The sequence below is a fragment of the Pezoporus wallicus genome, unplaced genomic scaffold (genome assembly GCF_028554395.1).
Source record: "Pezoporus wallicus isolate ANWC-B61680 ecotype Strahan unplaced genomic scaffold, APGP_CSIRO_Pwel_v1 contig_6155, whole genome shotgun sequence".
Lineage (NCBI taxonomy): Eukaryota > Metazoa > Chordata > Aves > Psittaciformes > Psittacidae > Pezoporus > Pezoporus wallicus.
The window spans coordinates 566,884-583,660 of NW_026637610.1; the positions used below are offsets into that span (position 1 = coordinate 566,884).

At 38.4% G+C, this 16,777-nt stretch overlaps 1 protein-coding gene across 8 annotated transcripts in view; it reads left to right on the forward strand.

The window, feature by feature from the left end:
- Window positions 1–16,777, forward strand: part of KATNIP (katanin interacting protein) — a 60,738-nt gene that overhangs the window by 4,094 nt on the left and 39,867 nt on the right. For 2 of the 8 annotated variants that reach the window (XM_057406583.1, XM_057406589.1), the window contains exons 4-11: window positions 2,118–2,203; window positions 4,899–5,033; window positions 7,116–7,377; window positions 8,556–8,708; window positions 10,769–10,932; window positions 13,124–13,236; window positions 13,683–13,785; window positions 14,208–14,414. In XM_057406583.1, coding sequence (XP_057262566.1) covers window positions 2,118–2,203; window positions 4,899–5,033; window positions 7,116–7,377; window positions 8,556–8,708; window positions 10,769–10,932; window positions 13,124–13,236; window positions 13,683–13,785; window positions 14,208–14,414 — 1,223 coding nt within the window. Of the gene's footprint in view, window positions 1–2,117; window positions 2,204–4,898; window positions 5,034–7,115; window positions 7,378–8,555; window positions 8,709–10,734; window positions 10,933–13,123; window positions 13,237–13,682; window positions 13,786–14,207; window positions 14,415–16,777 lie in introns of those variants that run through there. The other 6 variants (XM_057406584.1, XM_057406586.1, XM_057406585.1 and 3 more) reach the window with 6 other exon arrangements.

Below are 16,777 nucleotides of genomic sequence, written 5' to 3' on the forward strand. Positions count from 1 at the left end.
CAGTTCTTGGCTACTAGAATAAGCACTGTTAGCTCAAGTCTCCAAGGGAATGACACCAGTGAGCCTGTTTTGTATGCTGAAACAGGCAGTGGTTGGTATTCAAATCTCATCCACCGCATGAGAATGATTTTTTTGTTCTAAAGTAATGTTTATAGCACAGATGACTAGTTCAGCTGCATCAACTTCTGCTTGGGAGCTATTGTTTTTCCTGGTTTAGAGAAACCTGGTGACATGAAACCATCACAAAATACGCAGTTCTGAGAACCACATACTCAGCAGTGGTAGCATAAGACCTACCCTGTCCGTTTTTCCTACTTAAGTTTGTAGCGCATGTGTGTAGCCTTCTGGGACATTGCTTAGAAGAGACAGATTGCTTAGGAGGTGAAAGATGTTTCTAATTCTGTCCCAAAGCAGTGACTGAGTGAGACCTCGCTTCTAGCATTGTAGTCTCAGGACAGTTCGCCCTCGGTGCCAGAAGAGCCTCATAGCAATAACCACCAATGCTAATGACTGCAGAGTATTTCTGGAGTTACTTAAGAATAGTGTAATGGAGTAGCAGGACCTCTAGTTGGAAGAGCTGTTTTTGTTTCTTGGAGCAGTCCATTCCTTTTCCCCTCTGTTCTTAGTCCTGTTTCAGGCCTAAGAGATATGCTTTGTGCTGAAGCAGTAGAACATCTCATTTTTCTTGCTCTGTAATTTTATGATCACTCTAAATAGACAGTCATACCCTGTTCCCACAAGAATGGTCCTGCCCTGTGCCTATTGTATCTGCTTGTACTAGCATTTGTGCAATCTCATGGTAAACCAGATTGCACAAGTGACTACAATAAAAAGTGATCTTTCTTTTATGTTTTTCCTTAGTTAAAACTTGCCCATGTGAATTCTCTGAACGGTTCACTGCGCAGGTGTGTTTTGGGTTGTCCAACACAAATAGAAAATGTGGTATTGAAAGTTGTAATGAGCAACCTGATCTAATTTTGAAGCAAGCCCTGCTTTGAATGGAAGGTTGGTCTAGGTGACCTCCAGAGGTTCCTTCCAAACTAAATCTTTCTGTGAGTCTGTGACCTACATAGGACGACTGCTTCTTTTATTGGTAGTGCCAGTTTCTGCTGGCTTAGGGTGACCATTAAATTATGGCTTAAAGAAAAGAGGTTTTGCATCAGCTGTTTTTCTCCACTGAGAAGAAATGGAAGCTGTAAATCTGCCTTGCACATAGGAGGAAATAAGATGCCTTTATTTAGGATGCTCTTGAGAGTGTTAATGATGTCCTTGTTCCATTGAGGGTGCTGATGTGTCCTGCAGGATGCTTGTCTCTTTGTCTCAATCAACGCATCTTCTCAAAAAAACGTTGTTCCACTGTAAGCTGGGACTATTTCCAGCACAGGAACCCTTAGTTCTCCTTGACCGTGCACAGAATTTTTGCAGAAGTTCTGGAACCAATTTTTTCTTGCCTTAGAAATGAATGAAAATGATTATTTGTCCTTCACGTATTTTATTTTCACTTATAGAATATACTTACTGTACGTCCTTCACTTGTACAGGAAAAACTCTTCTCTGCACAGTATCATACCTAATACATTCTGTTTAATTTGCCAGTCTCTTACGTTTCTTTAGTTTGCAAGTAAACACACAGTATTCCTTTGTAAACCCAGCACATCACTTATTGTTCACCAGGACCTGTCTGTCAGAGTCTGCCTTCAATAGCATGGGTTCTGGGATCAGCTGGCTTCCTGAGACAGGTTACTGTATACCCAGCTAGGAGTTAGAATGAATGATGTGTACCCCTATTCTAGAACATAATTCTACCCTTCTGTATCAATGAACATGGGGCTTCACTTGCTGTTAAACTAATGTATGTTGAAACAATTTATTCTCTGGAATACACATGATGATGACTGTCCCTGAAGAGGTTCAAGACTCCTGCTACTAATACACAACTAGCCAATATCTGAAGTGGATTGCCTTTTCAGTTGTTGATACCATTCACATGTCAAGGACTTTTCTGTTCTTATCTAGGGGGTGTGGGGGATGTGTTGAAGGGGGAAAGAAAAGAATGCAAACTAAGATATATATTGTCAGATACTGTATTTCTGTTTTGTCTTGTCTCTGTTCTGAAGAAGCAGCCCAGCTAAAAGAGAGAGATTTGCGAGAACACAGCATACAGACTGTACCAAGGAAAATACAACGCAGAGGTTGGCTTCAGGTAAGAAACAGCTTGAAAGAATGCATCTCTGAACTAATTCTTATATAGTAAATCATTTTAGGGGGAATTGATTGCAACTAGTAGATAGTGGGTAGTGGGACTATTGTAGAATCTGAATCTTGGTTTGGTATGGATACTAAGTGACAATGTGAAATGATAATCATGACCAATTTTGTGTCTACTTTGAAGCCTGAAGAGGTGAATCTCATTGAAAGGATCTGGTTTCAGTGATGACTGTAATAGAAACCTCTATAGCCTTGACATGACTGGCTCAATCTGTCCTCCAGCAGAACAGCCGCTGCTTGACATCTCTGATGGCAAGCCTAGAGAACTTTAGTGCAAAGGGCAGAGAAACTTATTTTGGAGAAATATCCCTGCCTGTCACTGCTGTTTTGCATCCTGCAATAGTATCTAGGGGCACAGAGGTGTAATTTGTATAGCTTGAGTTGTACTTTGTGACAGATTCTCGTAGATGAGAAGAAAGGAAGATGCATGTAGATAATAAAAGTCCCTGCCGATAGATAATACTGTCCCTGTGCATAAGAAATTTGAAGCCATTAGGTACACAGTTATTGGTTCCCTGGAGAAACATCAATGTTCTTTTTTTTCCATCTGGCCTAAAGAAGGATCTGACTTAAACTGTCCTGAATGTGAATTCTGAACAACTGAGACATGTCACCTAAATAATTACCCTGATTAGCAATTGCCCTGGCTGGATATCAGATCCGTGCTTGAGTGACTGGGGATCAGGGGTCTGTGTCACTGCAGTGGTGTTCATATCATGCAGGTTTTCTTTCAGCAAATATTGCATATTCAAGTTTCAAGGCTGCATTACTTGTCACCCTTGCTGCTTAGCTGAATTAATTTTCTCAGCTAGGAGCTCATGTTCAAACATCAAACGTAAGCTGTGTTAAGGTACGCTATAAGGTGGCAAGACAGACTTATTGAAGAGCACATTCTATCAAAAGCCAGGCTGCCTTAGGATATCTCTGCTCCTGGCAGTTACAAAATGTTAGAGGAGTGTATGAACACCAGATAACTAAGTTTAGAATCGATGCACAGACTTCTGGATCACATGTTACCTTTAGTGAAATAGTCCTCTTCTGTTGTCTGCAACAGAATTCAAAAGTGGGGAAAACCAGATAATTCTGTGGTACAGAAAGATGAGTTTCGCAAATCTTCTACCCCTCTTCAGCCATGCTCGAATTAACTGACAGTGTGCATACTTTGATTGCATCCTAATTATGAAGTAAAACAAGTTAATTTGAATGACTTTCACAGCCGTGTCTGACATTTACAAAGGCAAAGAAGTCTTTGTGCTTGAATGCTTATGGCAGAACATATTCCCCTCATATGCACAAGAGTGACACGTCTTCAAAAACCCACAGTTACTTCAGGTAGTCATTTTCATACACAGACATTACAGAATCACAGAATTATTGTGCTTGAAAGGGAACTACTGAGTTCATCTGGACCACTCCCTGTGCTCAGGCATTCCAGTGTTTGATCACCCCGCAGTATTTTTTTTCTTCTGTTCAGATGGAATTTCATGTTGAGTTTGGATTTGTGGGTTGTTTTTTTTTTGTTGTTTGGTTGGTTTTTTTACTTTTGTTATCTATGTTCAATTACCTCTTGTCCTATCAGTGAGCAGATACCTGCCAGGAATTTATACACTTTGATGACACACACCCCCACCCGTGAACCTTCTTTTCTCCAGGCTGAAGAGTCCCAGCTCTCCCAGCATCTCCAGCAGAGCATCTGTGCTTGTTGGCTTCTTAATCCTCTGTGCACTCTAAAGATCTCCTAGATAGATTGCTTGAGCCCTGCTATATTGTCTTTCCAGCAGACAACAGGTGTGTTAAAGTACTCCATGAGAAAAAGGGTCCCACCTTTTTGAGGAAGGCCTCATCTACTTCTTTCTGATAAGGAGGTCCATACAGATACCTCCTATAACAGCACCCATGCTGTCTGCCCGCTGGTTTTGACTGTCTCCTGACCTCTTCTTTGCAGAACTCTGTACATTCCAGCTCTCGCACACATAAAGGGTGGTAATTCCTTCTCACCTTCTCAGCCTTTCTTAAAGAGTCTGTGCCTGTATTCATCTGTCACAACACTTCAGCCTTGTAAGCTATCCCACCGTATCTCTGTGATCCCAATGAGGTCATACCCTGTAACTGGATACAAGCTTCTGACTCCTCCTGTTTGTTTCCCTGTGTTCTCCATCAGTGTAGATGCATTTCAGGGAGGCAGCCAAGCACACCGATTCCCCAGAAGAGGCATGAGAGCTTTTGCCATAAGGTTGTTCCACCAGCACTTCTTTACATGCCTGCTTGAAGTGATTCCACTGCAGCTGCTTTGTTGATTGCTATGTCCCTAGTCGTATCAGTTTTTCACTTACTTGTTGAGGTGAGGGGGTGAACTCCAATGGGCACTCAGTTTGGTGTGAAATGCATGATGTTTGCTGGGCCTGACCCACTCTGGGGATAGCAGCAGCAGGTGAGACGTCTGACTAGTGCAGTTAAGCTGTAACATAGGGGCCCAAAGGTGAGCTCAGGGAGGACAGAAACCTTCTATGGAACAGAGGGGAAAAGCATCACTTGATCCAGATATTGTTATGTAAAATGTGATGATTATTCTTTTTGTACTGCTGGTAGCACAAAAGATGTCTAATTTCTTTGAATGCTGCTTTTAACAGAAAACTGTGGAGATTAAAACAGAACAGGGGACTAAACTCCGCATTAAACCTCCTCCTGAGTACTCTGAGGATTTTGAACCGTATGAAAGCTTGAACGTGGAGACAAATGGTGATGATCCTCTCCCTTACTCCCAGGTACAATTGGCAGTTGCCTTCTATTGTTCATGGTAGTGTCAATTGAAATGTGAATGGTCCTCGGTATCAGTCTTGACTAGAGCATTGAAACCCAGCATATAGAGTTTCTTTCACAAGGTGATCTTACATTAATGAGATGTGACATAAGTAAAAAATTAAAAACCAAAGTAAAATTACTTTGAAGATCTAACCTCAGTTATCAATACTCTATAATATCTTAAGTCCCATTTTAAAGCGGTAGAATATTGTCTCTGTTGGCTAGAACCAAGGTATCTCATGCAAGAAGACTTTTCTAGTTCACTTAATGGTTATACACCATAATGAATGGCACTTTTGGCTGTCAGGTCAGAGAAAGCTTAAACAGCAAGTTTTTCTGGGTTTAGGTTAGTTTTGAATAATGTGCTGAAATTGTTGTGTGTCATTGTTTTACCTAACAAAAGTCAGAGTGAAGTTTTAAAAATACTATAGTCAGTACAGTTGCTTTCCGTCAAGAGTTGTTTTTGTATTGACTCCATGGTTTGATAGTTCAGCCTTCCACTTCTTGAGTACTAATTGTAGTTTGTTCCAGCGCACTTCACAAACCTCCTATCCCCGCCCCCCCCCCCCCCCCCCCCCAAAAAAAAAAAAAGGAATAAATGAACAAAAATTTATGACTGTTTCTCTGACTAACCAATTAATGACATCAATAAAGCTTTTCTGGGTACTGGGGTAACATCTATGTATGAAACTGTCTATACATCTTACCACTGACATCAGACAAACTTCCCAAGCATTTTTTCCTAGCCTTTCCTATATTGCTTTTGAGCTTAGGATTTTTTTTTAACTCTACAAGCCAGTAAGTTGTTTACAGTGATGGATGTTTCTAATCATTTATTGGTGTGTAGTAAGCTAAAAATTTTAAACCAATCCCCGACTTTTCTTTGTATCCCAAATGGAAATATTTGGGTTTTCCTGAAGCTATAATTGATTTCTTGAATATCTTGTTACAATGCACATTATGAGGTTTCAAACTAAAGGAAAGCCTGTACAATTCCCTCTCAAAAAGCTAGAAATATTAGTCTTGACTATCATAAGGACATGCTCAATATCAAGCCTCAGGTTATTTATAGACCCTCTTTTGAATTTAAGTTTGCCTGCTCTTTGTAATATGTTTCTGTCAACATGGATTTCCTAACAAGGGTAATCTGTAGCAGAAGAGTATCTTGAAGCTTTCATTGCAAACTGCACATGCACCGTCACAGTTCATTTGTACCTAATATAGCTTCAGATTTTCATCTTACTCATACAGTTTGCTTACCTATACTCATCTCAAAACTTTAATGCCAACAAAGTAGGGAAAAAAGTATTGAAGACATGCAAGCTCTTTTCCTTTTGCATTCATAAAAGCACAAGGCTCTCCATCACCATCAATGCTGTTTGTGGCATATGCTGAGAGACGCAGGACAGTTTTTTCCACAGTAAATTTCAAAATAGATTCTTTTTTTCCGAAAATCCTGTTAGTGTTTCCACTTAAAAAAATCTATGCAAACTGTAAGCTTAGTCCATTAGACCACAGTTCTTTTCTACTCTTTTTTTGGAGTACAAATATGTACAAGACAGGATTATTATCATCTATACATTTGCTTATAAAGAAGGTGCTATTACATTAGCTTTGCAGTCTTGTGAAGGCATTTGGAATATCTAGGTTGCAGCTAGTCTTCAAATAGCAATCTACAAGAGATGGTAGTCTAACTGTGTGATACTGGAAAAGTGGATGCCTCTGCCCTCTCCAATACTTATTTCCTGTTTGTAACTTACTCTCCAGAATTGGTTTTGCACATGAAAATTCCTTGACCTGCAGAATTTTCCTGCAAACATTCTGATGAGAAGGAATAAAGGTGTTTGTTGTAGGATGGATTTTCTTTACAAGTCCTCATCAGAGGAGTGAGGACATGCCAGAGGAATGTGAATATATTTAGCTGCATCATGGCTTTGAGTTCATGAGAAGATTTGCTTTCTCCGAAGGGAGGAAGGGCTTCCACATTTGTTTATTTTACAATGCATCTTTGAGTTTTACTGACAAATCTGTTTGAATTGTACCAGGAATCAAGAAGAAGCTTGCAACTCAGTGTAGAAGAGAAAAGCATGGAAGAAGACTCTCTTAGTGATGAATATGACTCTATTGAAGAAGATGTGTTTTCAGAACTGTCTTCCACTGAGGAAACAGTTACAAGCTTTGGAGGTCTTCAGCTACACAGCAGTAAATCACTGCAGAAAGAAGCTTCTGAACATTGGGATGCTGGGGGATGTTCTGGCCTTGATTCTGGCACCGTTACTGTGTTGGAGTTTAGCCAGGATCAAAGTAGTAAGTCTGTGTATTATACACTACCACAGTACTATAATAATAATTCTTTGAGAGTGTTACTTTTAAGGGAATTGCTGCTGATTAGTCATCAATGGCTACTTGATACTCTCATGAACCTGTTGTTTTAATCTCCTGATTTGGGAGACTTGCATCCTCATACTACTAGACTCATGAACCTGTTGTTTTAATCTCCTGATTTGGGAGACTTGCATCCTCATACTACTAGAATAAGGTTTTTTTTGCAAAGAAAAAAATATAGCCCACTTCATACTCTGATAGCATGTGCTATTCATCGCTCATGAGAGATGTAGTGATTTGAGAAAGCAAATTAATCTGGCTATCAGCCACTTCCTTTTGTCAGGTTTTCTCCTTTGGAGATCTCAATGTGGAAACTCCAAACCAGTCCCTAGGTCTCAAAAATTGTTTAAACTCCCCACCCCACCTTGTTAAAGGTAGAATGTTCAGGCAGAAACCAGACCTTGACCTGCATTCAGTATTTCTCAAACTTCCCCCCCCCCCCCCCCCCCCCATTTCAGGTGCATTCATGCATTTTGGCTTGGGGTTTGGGCTGCTGTATTTTTTTCCTTATCCACAGTTAATTGCTTAACTTAAGAGGAGCAATCTTTAAACACATTGAGAAAAGGAGTGTTTCTCTCAATATCACAGAGGTGAGTGGAGTATGAATGTGGAGAGGAGGCAGAAGAAGGGATAGGAGCAAGGGATGGAGCAGCAGCAGTGAGAAGAACATCTTTGGGAGAGATTATTTTTTTTTTCCCAGAGAGATTTCAAAGCTGTGTTGCAGATGAACTACACCAGGCAACCCTCCCCTGCCTTGAAATTTCTAAATAAGACAACATTTTAGTCTTTATTTAAGACTTCTTTTTTATTTTTGCTTTTCTTAACACTAATGCAGGTAAATACCTGGTATAGATGAGAGATATTTGTAACTTATAACAATATAGTTTATTTTGTTTCACTAAGTCTGTTCGAGCCTTGCCTATGTACTTCTATATCAATGGAACAGTATCAATGAAAGAGAGGCAGGATGGAGGTTATCAGTTTTAACTATGCGAATATAGCTAAATAGGCAACATGTTAGCAGTTAAGATCCAGTAAGTTTTCCCTGGCTGACTGCTCCTAAATATCTCTGAAGTTGATTTTTCTGTTCCTTATTGCAGAAGTGAAGCCAGGACGAGTTCTCTCAGCAAAAAGAAAAGATGATGCTGAAATGTACATTCCTGTCAGACCAGTTGTGGTGAAAAATAAAATAATGCGGCCATTCTCTGCTGATTTCTTCCACCAGGGAAAAAGACATGAGAAAAACTGTTCTAGTAAGAAATAAGAATATATAATGTCAATCAGAAGAGGTTTTGTGCATTTTTGCCCTCTGGCTCAGATGTAATTTGAGCACACATCTGTTGTTATGTGATTTTTCTTAGCTGTTGTAATCTTTTTTTAATGTGTTTTTTTGTTGTTGTTTTTACCACCTGGAGTGTTTTATCTCAAGTAAAATTGTGAGAAAGACCACAGCCTATATGCTTTTGTCTTCTCTTGCATGTTTGCTACCTTCCTTCTCTTTCTTCTTCCGCAGCATAAGAATTTTTCCTCTCCCTTTCAGTCTTTGTACTCGCTCTGGGTTTCCCACTTCCCTTATGGAGATCTGTTCCCTGTGGTCTTAACAGAAATGTGGCTTGTCAAAATCAGGAGTCGATGCTTTGGAAGATTCTAACACAATGCATTTATAGCAGTAAAGGCCTAGTTTTACATGGCACAGCAAAATTAGCTCTGTTGCTGCTTGGGACTGTACTTGAATTGCACCTTGAACACTGCAGGTCAGTCTCCAGTGCTGGGTAGGTGACCTGGTATCTAGTACCGTACTGGAAAATGTTTCTCCTGGACTGGCAAACACCATTTTGAAGGCACTACTGCTTATTTTAGAAATCTGCTGCTAAGGTGTGGTCTTTACTTCAGCTAAAAAAAAAAATCAAACCCCAAAAAGTCACAAATCTAGGGCCTGAAATCATGGCTGCAGTTCTTATTTCAGCACAGTCCTTAATTGAACAATTCTGATGAACTTGATTTTTGAAAAGTCTGAGATAAAGTTTTCAGACTTACCATACTCTGTGGTTAAGATAGTTCTTTTCAAAGAATCGTAATACAGATGTGTCCCAAGAAAGCAGTAAAACTAATGGCTTTGAAAAGTCAAAATATTAGTTTCTTAATTGGCAGAAAACGAAATTGAGGAAAAGCAGCTAATTCTTTTTGGCTTCAGGATAAATCTTTGTGGTTTGAGACCCTTGCCCACCATCTGTCTGAGCAGATGCTTGCTTTGACCACTTTCCAAAGATGTGCATAGCATTTTCTCATTCTAATAGTGCTTGTTAGAAACATTTCTGTCCAAGCAGCACTTTAAATCCTTAAATTAATTTCATTTTGGGGGATTGTTATAGAAAAATAAAAAGGACTGTATTTTGTCCTTGTATTTTCAGAGATGACTAATACTTGGTAAGAGTTTTTATGAGTGTGGATGACATATGGCTTAAAGATTGTGAATGCATGCAAGTCTCTATTCAGTTTTAATTCCTGTCTTTCCAAGGTAGTCTTCATGTTACTAGCATCTACTGCCATTTTACTTTCCTGCTTAGTAAATCTCACTGCAGCATTATAAGCATGCTTGCTTGTCAGCCTGTTCTTCAATATTTTCACTTGATCTAAATGTCTGTGTAGATTCTGTCCCTTTTTTTCCCTTGACTTTTGAAGTCCTTGAATATAACCACTGTGCTACTCTTAGTCCAGTCTTGGATCCTCTATTGTTAAATTTTATTTCCTTTCTTTTAAATCTGTTTATAGGCTGTGACGTTTCTATTTCTCCACAATTGCTTGGAAGATTGGGATGTGTATGGGCATTTTGATGGCTACTTAAGTAATAAGGTCATTTGTTTTGCCTTGCAAGTAGCAACTCCTGACTCCCCTTGTTTTTCTAGAAGACTCTCTGGATTCCTCCAAAATAGCTGAACACCCCAGTTACATTGAAAAATTCTGATGTGCTGAAATTACATATACTTTTTTTCAATGGACTGTTACAAGGCATTTCCATTAAATACCAGAACGGAGCAAGTTCAAAACATTCTTAAAGTGTAAAAATTATGTTTTTCATTAGCCAGTTTGCCTGCTCTTAAGATACTGTTCCAGCTGTTGTCTAAAGTATCTTTGACCTGGAATCTTAATATAAAAACAAATTGGAGCAATTCAGCCTTGCTTGGGATGCTTACAGACTGCTAGCAAAGCCCTGTGTCAGTAACTGAACTGGATGTTTCACATGTATTCTGTTTTAATGATCCATACTTGTGTTTCCAGACAAATGAATATTCTTTCCTTCTTTTGGTGGCAGGACCCTTAAGTCGACCAGAAATCCCACTTTCTGCAACTCGAAAGAGTGTGTGTGAGAAGGATCCTGCTCTCTCGGTTTCAGCTGTGATTAAAGCAATGCAAATTGAAAATGAAGTCTTGCAGAGGGATCTGCAAGGGCAGATGTTTTCCACAAGCCCTCAGAAGGTATGGCAAAATATAGAGGAGGGCTGTTTGATCAAGTAGCAAACCCCCCATAAATTACAATCTCTTACAATTAACATTGTGTATGAATGAATGGTGATGCCTCTTCAGTGTAATTGAATTTGTATTATTCTTCCATAGGGTGGTTTTCTTTAATCTGCTTCCTCAGGTTAGTATCTCACAGTTCTATCTTGATTTCAGAGATCACTGAGCAACAGATAGACCAGTCACATGATATGCTTGTACAGTGAAATGCTGTCCTGGGTTCAGCAGTAGCAGTCATGTTTTTTCCTTTGTGTTAACTGGTGCAGTGCTGTGTTTTGACTTCTAGTTTGAGAACAGTGTTGGTGAAGCCGATGTTGTCGGTTGTTGCTAAGTGATGTTTACCCTGACCAAGGACTCTGTGAGGCTCATGCTCTGCCAGGGAGGAGGGGAAGCTGTGAGGAAGCAGAGACGGGGCGCATGCATGCCTGGTTGGGCCATTTTCATTCTGGAAGCTTCTGAAACAAGATAATATGTGATTTCCATAGCAATAAATCCTGTCTTCCTACTGGACTCATTAATATGGGCACTGTTCCCTGTTAATACATACTCTGCTTTTGGAGCAGAGCTGTCATGTACACTGTTGGCTCCTAGTGAGAAGGGGATAGTATGGGTTTTCTGCACCAGTGCATGTATATCTCTTATCTCCAACAACCACATTTAAAAATAATTAAAAACTTGTCTTATAAACAAGGAAATCAACAAAAATCCATCCCCTTCTTATTCAGGTAAGACCATTATTCCTCGTTAATTTAAAGAATAAGGAGGCTTGTACTGAAAATCCTAGCTAAACTTTGAGCGTAACCAGTAATTCAGTTCTAACAGTAAAATAAAGTACATAAATTTGAGCATAAACCAAGATTTACAGAACTGTCTGTTAAGGACAGTGTTCATGGATTCAAAGTCTGTTTCCAGTTTGGTGTTTAGAAGGCTGATTTTAATAGGAAGGAAAAGAGATATGCCTAGGCACTCGTGGAATTCCTCATTTGAATTCCGAGAGTTTCCAAAACAGGTGACTACTTTAGCCTAAGCTGATGCTCCCTGAATAATGAATATGTATCTGCTGTCATTGCTGAGCCAGCATTAGGTTTCTGGGGAGTTTTGGTTAGGAGCAAAGGTGAAAATGTTCTTTTACTATAGGTAAGTACATCTGATTTCACCATCTAGGTCAACTTTACAATCTTATTTCTCTTGTTTTTGAGATATTATAGTTTGTGATCAAGAGAACAAATTTTATTGAATATTCTCACATAATGCATCTTCCTGCTAATTTTAATACTGTTGTGCTTAAATGAGAAATAATGAAATAACACTTAAAATAGCTGTAATTTTACCCTGACACTTGAGATTGAGTTTCAAAAACAAACTGTGTGTTCTCAGTCTTAAAGCTGACCTAAATGATCTTCCAAAAGTAATTTAATTTTGCTTACCCAATTGTGGAACTTGGCCTTGGGTATTTAAATGTATAACAATGTAGAATTTTTAATACTAAAAAACTAATGAACTTCTGAGCATTTTAGAGTTCCCTTACTCTTCAAACATCATAGAAATGGAAGTGACCTAAGAGCAGAAGGATTGCTGTTCCTCTCTGACTAGTTGTTCACTGTGCTGTGTATTCTGTCTCTGACAGAAGCTACTAGCAACTTTTTAGGAAAAATAACAAAGGAAGGAGGGTACAGACTTGGGTATGGGCAGAGAAAGAGACCAGAGCAGAACTTTTCCTCTGTTTCCTCTTAGATAGTCACTGATAGTTCTATATTTAAAAATTAAGTCAAAATTTTATTCTTATTATTCTAATAAAACTGAGCTTTTGGAGGTTTGAAAGTCTTTATGATCCTATTTTGGAGAAGGAAAGAGTTCAGGCAGAGACACATGTATACTATTCAGTGTATATATATTGAATAGTCATCAGAGAATGCTTTTATGTTACTTTTCTTCCAAACAAAGATCAAGCTCCAAACTCGAGTCTTTCATTGCAAATCAAGACCAAGTCTGTTAAATGTGCTTTAACGAAATATAGTTGCAAATTAGCTAAGGTTAGCTGAAACCATAGCTGGGCCCAAACTCTTATTTATTCCAGAGATGCAGATTTATACTCATTGATATGTAGATAACAGTGTGGATGAAACATGTTCATCTTTTTCTTACTTAGAAGAGGTTTTCTGTTTCATCTGTTGTTTCTACAACGAGTGAACCTGCAGAAAAAAGCCAGACAAAGACTGACATCAAAGAAGCTGTTGAGAGAATTTGTTCTTCTGGAACCAGGTATATATATATTTCTTCTAAGGCTAGCTTCCTGTTTTGAAGAGGTATTTTTAGGTATACCACCAGGTGTAGTGTAGTACCACTACACCTGATAATCTTTAGATACTTGAGACATCATGCAAGTGGTATCAAATTAGGGAGAAAGTTCCAGCCTTGGGCCAGTCTCTATGGATTAGGGAACTGCCAGCATCTTTGTCTGTTTTTATACTACCTATGTATTACTTTGTCAGACTGCCTCAGAACCAGCTGAGAACTGGAGCCCAGTCTCTTAATCAAATTATCTAGGGTGGGACGCCACAATAGTTGTCATTCAGTGTAGGGGTATGTGGGATTATTCCCTGGGGTGTGTGGGTTTGTCTTGTCATCTCTTCACCTTTGAACCAACTAAACTGTTTCTTAAAAACACAAGAATTATGAGAAAGTAACACAGAATATGTATGTTTTAGACACCAGAAGAAACGTCCAGAAGTCCTTCAAGAGCCTGAGCATAATTCTGCCTGTGACAATGACGTATTCCTGTCTGATGACAAATCCATGTTGAGAGAGAAGGTTTGTATATATGCGTACTGTAACTGATGCTTCCTGGTATTACTGAAACATTTGAATGATTCAATCAAGAGATTGAATGATCTGTATTCTGCCACTTCTGCCCCAGGTCAATTAATGGGCAGTGTATGAGAAGAGAATTTATCACTGTTCCTTTGTTCATCAAAATGACTAAAGAATCAGGCAAAGAACAGAGAGCTGTTTTCTCCTTGGGCTTCCTAAGAGGGTGATAGTTCTTTTCTCTTAGCCTGCCATAGATTTATTAATTGATGTGGGGCAAAACTAGTGGAACCTGGATTGAATATCATCCAGGTGGCCTTGAGTTTGGAAGCTTTTTTTTTCTGATTCATCAGTATTGTAGTCTTAACAGTCTTTATTTTATTGTTTTGTCACTTATGTTTATACCATATTTCATTTTGTCCCAGATGGCAACCAGTATGGAAGTACAAGATGCTATTTATGTGACTATGGAACTTCTTTCTAACTGGGGAAATCCTGTAAACGTGGGCCTGAGCAAGGTGGAATTCTTTGATTTATACAATGAAAAGATATTTGTGTCTCCTCACGATGTGGACATTCGGAATGCTGACAACCGAGGGGATTTGTGCTGCTTGGTCAATAAGAACTTAAATGTAAGACAGCTTGGTCCTGGATGTGAAAATTTCTCATGATAATATTTCCTTAATATCACAAAGTTTTTTTAGAAACATGATTGCTTTTTGAACCTGATTTGCATAACAACTGTCTGATAATTAAAAAAAACCACAAATATTGCTCATTATTAACAAATCCTGCTTTCCTGACCAAGATATTCGCATTCAGGTGTAATTTTGGTGTAGAACAGAATTTGGTTAAATTGCTTGACTTGCTTAACTGAGCAACTGAAGGAGGCAGCTTTAACTCTGTCTCCTTATATATCAACTCTGGTATTATCTTGGATAAAAGAACACATTCAGTTTTTAAAGCATTGTAATGTAATCATAATATGTGTAGAACAAGATCACAAACATTTAAGGATGTGGAATTTCACATTTTGGTGTTATGTCTGCTGATAAACTTAAGTTTAAACTTGTGATCTGAAGGTATAGAAACTTCACTGCTAACTTCTTCCAGATGTTTAATATAAGTAAAGACAAGAAGGAAACTTGTTTATTTTTTCCTATCTCCTTGTTATCCTTTTACCTAAGGAAAGAATCATTGAAGAATAAGAATTGAGTAGTTTTGAACAAGAGATTAAGAAAAATACATAACATAGTAAAAGTATTTCATGGCTCTTCTGTGAGATTATAAAATGAGTGGACATGAGCAGCTTACATGCTAAAGACAATGGGCAAAAGACAGTAACTGCTATGAAATTCTGGTATTACTGATGAGATCAGCAAATGTCCATAGTGCTTAATACTGCCGTTATTTCATTTGTGCTGCACATTCACTGCATGTCCTTTGTCTCCATGGACCTTGACAGTTAGGATTAGTATGATTTTAGCAGATAAGGATACTAAATGACTTAGGCTATTAAAAAATATAAATTCTAACTCATTTCATGCTAGTGATACTTTCCTGCTTGCAGGGTGAATGGGAATGGAAAGAGGGCAAAAATGCACTCTTTTGAAATTTAGTTGAAACTTAGTATCATTTCCAGACAAATATTTTTACTTCAAACATCTTTCTTGCTGTCTCCTGAAAAATCATAGTCACAAATACACATTCTTCTTTATAGGCGGTGCTCCCTGGTAGATGACACTCAGTAGTCATAGTAGTAACTCTCAGACTTTAGATAATTGTAAATTATGTAGTAATAGATTCATTAAGTCAGTATAAACCTGTTATTCTAGCATATCTCGTATATTCATATGTACCATTATTCTTAAGCAATAAGGTTTTATATTTCAATGATTTATATATTCCTTTGATTTCTGACACTGTACTCTCTTTTGATGCTGGAAAGGTAATGCATCAGAGAAGATGCAATCTGGAGAGGGAATATGGTCTTAGAATGTGGTTATGTGGTAATTGAACTGCAGATGACTTCAGCAGTCAAAGCAGGATTTCCAGTTTGTGTACATTTCAGATCATATATGAAAGCTTTTGGGTGCATTAGAAAAACCAACAAATTAATAAATCTCCAAGCAACTAATATTTTCAACAGAATGAAAATTTAATATAAAAACTTATTTTGCAGAAAACTCATTTTACCACTGCTGAAACACTTCAATTTTTGATCATTTAGGTGTATGTTTATCTCTGAGAATAGACATACTCTTATTGAAGGTCAGGAATTCTATTTATTTATTAGTTTAGTTATTACCTTTGCAGACTTTTAAGAAGAACACTTAAATTGGTTTCTCCCCTGTACTTTGTGATATGCTGTAACAGGAAAAAGTACTGGGCAGGCCACCAGGTGCTCTCAATGAAGGAAATAATGCTTAATAAGACATAGATTAGGTATTTCACTGTAATTGTTTTCTGTAAGCCTTTTTGAGTCTTATATTCATGTACAGCTCTTGTAACCCTTAGCATAACAAGGACAGATAACTGTAATTCTAGAAATATCTAACAATACATTTCTTACAATGGTGAACCCTCAGACCTACATAATTTCTCTTCACAGTGCTTGAGCCTTCCTTTTCCTTCCATCCTGTATACCTTCAGTGCCCACACAAGCAGTGTCTTGGGCCATTCTCACACAAAATCTAAGACCAATGGTTCCCACCCTCACTTTTTTTTCCCTTGAGCCTGTTCAAAATGTAATTCCTACTCCTGACATCCTGGGTTCACCCTGAGGGTTCCAAGAACTTTTGGTCTAGAGTTTTCAGTGTTAGCTGCAGAGGCGGTAACTTCAGACTCAAGTACATCATGTGAAGGCAAAGACTTCACCATCACTCTTAGTGATAAAAGGTGAGAGTCCTCCATGGTCTTGAGTTTGAGTATGGATTCATCATTCTTCAGTTTTTGGTGTCAGATCCCTGTCAGGCTGACAGGGACTGTAACACCT